Raw genomic sequence first — 7,015 nt, forward strand, 5'->3', positions numbered from 1 at the left:
GGTTCAAGGCCATGGAGAAATTTGGTGATTTCAGTATCCAAAAAGAGTTTCCGAAATTGACTACGTGGACCAAGAGGTGTTTGGAGAGAGAGAGTGTGGTTAACGCATTAGCTGATTCTTATTTTCTTTTTGGTTTTAAGTTTAAACCTGACTTGAAGGAGATTGCGAGTCAGTTTAAATTTTACATTAAGCAAACAAAAATACATGGTCAAACTAAATTTTTTTTTTTTTGTGAAGTATATATGTGCCCACTTAATGAAATACAATTACTACTTCCAAACTACTATTTATGTTCTTTTTTTCCTGGCTAAAATATATGTTAGGTTGTTTTAAGTTGCAAAAGACTTTAATAGGATCTTTAGCAGAAAAAAAATCATACTTCAAGAAGAAACTTGAGAAACGGTTCTCACAACAAATAAATGAGACAAATGTCATTTATTATGTGGTTCAAATATTAAAAAAATAAATAAAAGAGAAAATTTGTAAAAAAAGTAACTTTTTCTTTTTTTGAGAAATGGTCACCATTACTCCAGTACAGATGCCCCAACATAACGGTGATATAAGATGTCTCCCATCCTATCATTATCAAACTGATTATTAATAATATATCCGCTATTATTATTAGAGGGTAAATTAGGAAAAAAGTCTCCTATATTGTTTTACAAAGACGATTGAATTTTGTTAGTATTAAGTAAAAGTAAAATATCCCACCTCATCGGTCACTAATTAATAACCTGAATTTAAATGACGTTACTAATTAGGGCATGTTCAACGGTGGATACCAAAAAAAGATACTTAGTTATATTTAATTATAAATTTTGGAGATAGTTAAGTTAAAAACTTTTAAAAAAAAACTGTAAAATTGTATGTCTCTAATGGTAGATCCTAATTTTAGGTTTTTAAAAATTATTTTGAAAATTTGTATGCCCCAAAGATACTTACCTTTGTGTCAATTTCAACCATCAGAGACTTGCCTATCCCGCTCCTGCAGGTTGTGACATGGACCATCAGCTCAGGTACTGAATAAGTGTATAAGGGAAGTGTGTTAGGAGCTGCACTTTAATAGACTCATTTCGTTCATATCAGATGCAAATGTTCTTCAAAGCATCTAAACCTTCAGATATCATGTCCAGACATTGTTTCTAATTTACACTCAAGTAAACAAGTCCTATAGAATATCTCTTCCCTGCTTAATTTTTCTCATCTCATACTCCTGTCTGATTTGGCTGAATTCATGTGATTATTAAAAGTAATCATCATCAAAACGCCCATCTAACATCCACAATAGAGGTGACTTAGTGATCGTAAGCTTCAGGTTGCTCATAGACCCATAACCAGAACAATATATAGATTAACACTTGAGTTTGAACAAGTTGATCCTTTAAACATGATTTAGACAAATCTCAGTCAATGAACTACCAACATGAATCTCAACCAGATTCATATCTTGGGAGCCTACTAACTTCAGGTTTTGATGTTACTACCACAAAACTAATTGGCAAATTTAAAACCAATATGAATAATTAAACTCCAAAGCAGACAACATGACCATAGCTCCACACCACCGATTATACAATTTGTGATAAATAAGTTCAAAGGATCAGACACTCGAATAACTATGACATTCACTCACATGCATCAACACACTAGAAAGAAAGCAAAGAAGCAAAAAGAGTAACAACCGCAATAAACTGAAATCAAAATCTCACATACACCTAAATAGTTCTTCTTTGTGCGAAAATAAACTGCAGTAACAGTCAATACATATCAATTAGAAATCGATTACTCACCAAAAAAAACCTTTAAAGCGAAACCCAAAACTTGACACTTGAATACTTTAAGTAAGGTTCACCACCCAGCTCTTCCCTGCAAAATAGAAAAACAATTGATGGATTAGTACCAAATTATGTAAAATAAAACCTTAAATCTATGCAAATAACGAAAACCCAAACACAATTTCACCTTATAACTCAAATTCGACCACAATAATTTGATTTTACACCGATGAAGATGACGAAAATTAAGAAGAGGGAACGAGACAACGACCGAAGAACAACACATAGATCGAGAGGGAAAATTAACGGAGATTGGTAGACTGAGGATTCAGAGTGACTGAGAGAGCAGGCCATTGTTGGTCATGCCGATGAGAACGGTTCGAAAGAAAAGAGAGAGAGAGAGAGGAAAAAAGGGTCGACGAAGTTTGTTTTTTCCTTTTGTTAATTTGAGCAACCAATCATAGAGAGACACATATGAGATCCTTAGCAATCCTAAAAATGCTTAACTTAGGATCGATTTCTGCGTTAATAATGTATTTTGATTTATTTTTAAGTTTAAGCATCTCTTAAAAATCTCTAAATACTCACCGTTGTACATGCTCTAAGCGGAGCACAGCAGGGAAGATCTCAACGATATAAAAATGATTGTTTTGAAAACGATGTAATCTACACTTCCCCTGCATAAAAAGAGTACATCGTCAAGTAGATACCATATATAATTATATATATATATATATATATATATTGTTGTTGTTAAGATTTTATAAGGTTTTAGATGTTTTGTAATCATTGTACCGTATATATCTATCCAAAAATATCAAATTAAACAAATCACTCCAGCTTATCCTTCAACCAATGCTAATACTTATAAAGTAATAATATAAGATTTGAAACTATGCACTATACAGTATTAACAACCCCCATTCGAATAACTTTCGATTTTTGGATTTTTGTTAAAATATAACTGTAGATCTTTTAATAAAGAGTAGGCACATTTATTATACAAGAAATAAACCATAGTATTTACTAGTTTTTTTTAACTAATCAATAAATGTATTTTCTCTTATCCCATTTGAGCATAAATCATTATAGAAGTTCGATTGGATACACCTCAACTTTTTTAAAAAATTAGAGGGTCAGGTCATGGTTGCAAGAAAAAAAAGGAACGAATATATAACTATAAATGGATTAAGAAAAAACAAAAAACATTTTGATTCAAAACTACGTACTATCTCGTAATATTCAATATATATTTGATAATATTTATTTAGATTCTTGATTTACAAAGGTAAAAATTTGGAGGTGTCTAATTCTTATGCTTATCAAAATTTGCAGGAGCATTCATTTGATCCACCAAAAATAGTCAGTAGTGGGGATACAAATTTAGAATTAGTAGCTTTTATTAAACCAACTAATCCGGTAACCATACTATTATGAGGAAACGTGCGTAGCCACACTATTACTCTATACATTTATTATTTACGAAGAAGCAAGTTTTATTCTGGATATATTCTCGATCACGAGATTGAATTAGCTCCAAAAATTTTGTATCCTATAAACACAGTTTACTTCTTTGAAAATATATACACGAAGACGAAGTAGTCTTGCAAAATATTTGCTTCAAATTTTAAAGCTAGGGTTCTTTGATTGAGATTTGAGATGGTAACCGGTTTTCTAACTTGAGCATGAGCCCATACTGAAAAAATATGATTACTTATGCAACGTCGAAAATAAATACAGTAAGTTATCAATATATACAATGTTGTTATATATATATATATATGTTATTATGTTTTAAAATACACTGTTCTTTAGATTGAACTGAAACAAAGGATGTGAAAAAACCGTGAGAAGCGAATAAAATAAACATGTCCACGAGTGAGTAACTGATTTTTTAATTTTATTAAATATAAAGTGTACTTAATTATATTAAAATGAGTAGAATGAGCTCCTGATTTATTTATTTATCTTTATAAAAATTATTTTCTTAGACAAATCGTCTTTTTAAAAAGAAATTATGTTAAATAAAATACATTGCAGTGGAGTGATCTATTTTGTTTTGCAGTTTTAGTGGAGTACTTATCAATTTCGAAGCCTTTAAATTTAAATGTTTTCTTATAGGGAAGTGTGAGAAGCGTCATGAATATCGAAATTAAATGCATTCACCAACCTATCGATCCAACACTTCCTTTTATTTAATGTCACACATTAAAATCATCACCACTTGTTATAACCACATTTTTCCTCAGGAACCACAAAAAGAGACAAATAAAATTGAGAAGATCAAAATGGAGAAGAGTAACGATCATGACAAGGCTAACCACGAAGATTCCGGTGGCGGTGCGACGGATAAGTGGGAGGAGGTTGGTCCCGGAATGCGAACCGCCGAAACAATGCTCCGGTTAGCTCCAGTGGGGCTTTGTGTTGCGGCGCTTGTTGTCATGCTTAAGGACTCCGAAGACAATGAGTTCGGTTCTATATCTTACTCCAATCTCACAGCGTTTAGGTACGAATCTTATCCATACACATGTAATTATGGGAATAATTGTAATAATCTTTCATCTCTTAAGATTCAGAGTCACATCTCCTCGCATACTATGTATAATTAGGGTTTGTGTGTTGTGAGATGGTTTACCGATGTTTTACATGAAACACAAAAAAAGGTTGTAGTTTCAAGAAACTGATGTATATATCTACGTTTATACATATTTAACCAAAACTTATAATTAGAGTTCCAATATTCCCCTCAACAATTGTGTTAACTATGAAGACACGTAGAGCCATTTCTAATTTGATTTTTTTTGGTTTACTAGTTTGATTATGACCGGTAATCTTTGGTTGCAAACTTGTCATTCATCTTAATTTGGTCCCAATTTCGTTTCACTCTTATCATGAAACATGCGGCTCTGATGAATTACAGAATGGAGATTTTTTTTTCCTTTTCTATTTTTTTGTCTAGGGCCCCAAAATGCTAGGCGCAGACACGTACTAGTCAAGCTACATTTGTTGTTATCGAAGTTAGCATAGATATAGCCATATAAGGTTTGATTAAGAATGCTATTATGGCTTAAATATTGTTTTATTTGTTAATTATCGGTAATGGTAAAAATGTCATTTCAAAATTAGGTACTTGGTGCATGCAAATGGAATATGTGCAGGCTACTCTCTTCTATCAGCAGCCATAGCAGCGATGCCTCGTTCTTCTTCAACCATGCCTCGTGTTTGGACCTTCTTCTGTCTCGATCAGGTTTAGTATAGTAAAATTCGGTTAATCATCAACTAAATGACCCGCTTAATACTGATATTAATTTTTCAATATTTAATTGTCTCAGCTTCTGACCTATCTGGTTCTTGCTGCTGGAGCTGTGTCCGCGGAAGTTCTATACTTAGCTTACAATGGGGATGCAGCCATTACTTGGAGCGATGCATGTAGCTCCTATGGCAGTTTCTGCCATAAAGCCACTGCTTCTGTTATAATCACATTCTTCGTGGTTTGCTTCTACGTTGTTCTCTCTCTAATCTCCTCTTATAAGCTCTTTACTCGCTTTGACCCTCCTTCCATTGTTGACTCCGACAAGAACATCGAAGTCGCTGTCTTCGGAAGTTGATCCTTCATTTGCTTTTCAAATACATCTAATTAGTCAAAGTTTCAGAAGTTGTCATTTTAACTTGGGTCAAGAGAAAGAATGCTTTTGTGTTTGGACTATCTTTTCTATTGTGCTTGTATTAAATGTTACGACTGGTTGTAATGTTATATAAAAGGTATGAAGCATATAAGAATCACACAAAATTACTGGACACTAATGATCCTTAACACAACGGTTCCATGCACATTATCTTGAAAATTGAATGTTTTAAACCCAACCAAAGTCGTTGAATTCAGGATTAAACAGGACAATAAGTCAATATAAGATCATCAAACTAGATTCAATACTGTCACCTCTGTTTAGGCGTCTTTTAACAGTTATTTCTTACTACACAAATTTTTCCTTTTACTTCAAAGAAATACAAAAGTTTGTAGATTCGGGAGACTATAGAAACTTCTTTATTTGTACTGCGAAAAGGAAACCCAAGTAAAAGAACCCCTAACCAAGTGTTGTGCAAGCTTATATGCTTTACTACACACATATATATATATATATATATATATATATCGAATTCTGTCTGAATTAAGAAAAATTGCAATTGTACCTTTTTGATTTTTATTCGCAAGTAAAAATAATCTTACTTTTTCCCATGGTTGCTGATAAAAGATTGGCGTTTCAAGAGCTTCTGGGAAGGAGGTCGGTGATCATCCTACAAACAAAACCAATTAGTATTAGTGTTAGATCATCAAACGAAGGAAGAAAATTAAGTAACGGAGATGCAAGTTGACGCAAACCTTGCACAGAGATGCAGCTGATTCTGATTCCATTGTCTGGTTTTGAGGATTTTCAAGCGACTGGAACGAATCAAGGGCATCAAGAGTTAGTTGCCACCCACAAACCGCCTCAGCAAAACCCGAAGAACCCGAACTGTTGCTGCTACATCCAGCAGCAGCCACATTTTCATTAACCCAAGGGCAGTAACAGTTATGATACTTTATTGGATCAAATTCCACAATTTCATCATTGCTGTCTCCGTTTGGAGGCCCTGAAAAAGAAACAGCATATGCTTATTCTATCATTTTTTACACTGCTTTTACGTGATGAAGTTTGGACTTTATCCACAGGAAGAAATCTACAGACCTTGGTCATTCGCAGTGTAACTTGATCCGGGGAGTGCAAAGCCAGCATTGAGCGGGGACTCCCACGTTTGGGTCACTTCTTCTTTAGATGCTTCGTAACCAGAACACATGATCGCATTGCAAGACAAAGATGGATGAACACTGTCGTCGGTGATCAACACATTTATGTTACTCATCTTTTCACCACTTTCAACAGATTCAGCCTTCAATGAATCAACAATTTTAGAGCCACTGTCCGCCCTTACAATTGATTGAGACACCCTATCTTGACTATCCCCAAGCCTACCTTCTCGATCCATTTCTTCAGGAACAAAATCATCAGTAAGGCCTTGCTCTGGTGCAAATTCACCGCTTTGTCCTAGATTCTCTATGACCTCTGCAACTGGTTCCATGTCTCCAACAACGCTATCTCCCCTATGGACTGAAACATCAGCTCCGTGGATTTCTGCCTCGTGACTTGCACCCATTCCGACACTACCCCCACTGACACCTAAACTTGGTCCATCCCTTCCCT

The 7,015-nt window shown here is 34.2% G+C and overlaps 2 protein-coding genes and 1 long non-coding RNA gene across 4 annotated transcripts in view; 1 reads left to right on the forward strand and 2 right to left on the reverse strand.

The window, feature by feature from the left end:
* Nucleotides 393–2,235, reverse strand: LOC104775829. The gene is made up of 4 exons (XR_766080.2): nt 1,963–2,235; nt 1,791–1,866; nt 943–1,019; nt 393–576 (listed from the first exon to the last, which is right to left on the reverse strand). It is a non-coding gene; the product is annotated as an uncharacterized LOC104775829 (long non-coding RNA).
* LOC104775830 (CASP-like protein 2A1) lies at nt 3,912–5,573 on the forward strand. 2 transcript variants are annotated; one of them, XM_019243502.1, is made up of 4 exons: nt 3,912–4,281; nt 4,735–4,817; nt 4,902–5,022; nt 5,108–5,573. In XM_019243502.1, the coding sequence occupies exons 3-4, from the start codon at nt 4,966–4,968 to the stop codon at nt 5,381–5,383; spliced, it is 333 nt and encodes a 110-aa protein (XP_019099047.1). In that variant the 5' UTR covers nt 3,912–4,281; nt 4,735–4,817; nt 4,902–4,965; the 3' UTR covers nt 5,384–5,573. The 2 variants fall into 2 exon arrangements, with proteins under 2 accessions (XP_019099047.1, XP_010498065.2); XM_010499763.2 differs by lacking the exon at nt 4,735–4,817.
* LOC104778755 overlaps nt 5,674–7,015 on the reverse strand; it is a 5,135-nt gene continuing 3,793 nt past the window's right edge. The window contains exons 6-8 of the mRNA XM_010503195.2: nt 6,503–7,013; nt 6,157–6,407; nt 5,674–6,071 (exon numbers count right to left, since the gene is read on the reverse strand). Coding sequence (XP_010501497.1) covers nt 6,000–6,071; nt 6,157–6,407; nt 6,503–7,013 — 834 coding nt within the window. The 3' untranslated portion in view covers nt 5,674–5,999. The remainder of the gene's footprint in view (nt 6,072–6,156; nt 6,408–6,502; nt 7,014–7,015) is intronic.

Source organism: Camelina sativa, chromosome 3 (assembly GCF_000633955.1).
Source record: "Camelina sativa cultivar DH55 chromosome 3, Cs, whole genome shotgun sequence".
Taxonomy (NCBI): Eukaryota; Viridiplantae; Streptophyta; class Magnoliopsida; order Brassicales; family Brassicaceae; genus Camelina; species Camelina sativa.

Excerpts from the sequence above, each read along its gene's own strand:
- LOC104775830 (XM_010499763.2), top strand. The coding sequence starts at position 3,932 with ATGCATTCACCAACCTATCGATCCAACACTTCCTTTTATTTAATGTCA. Across the intron at positions 4,282-4,901 it reads TCCAATCTCACAGCGTTTAG|GTACTTGGTGCATGCAAATG; the intron begins GTACGAATCTTA and ends TTTCAAAATTAG. Across the intron at positions 5,023-5,107 it reads CCTTCTTCTGTCTCGATCAG|CTTCTGACCTATCTGGTTCT; the intron begins GTTTAGTATAGT and ends TAATTGTCTCAG.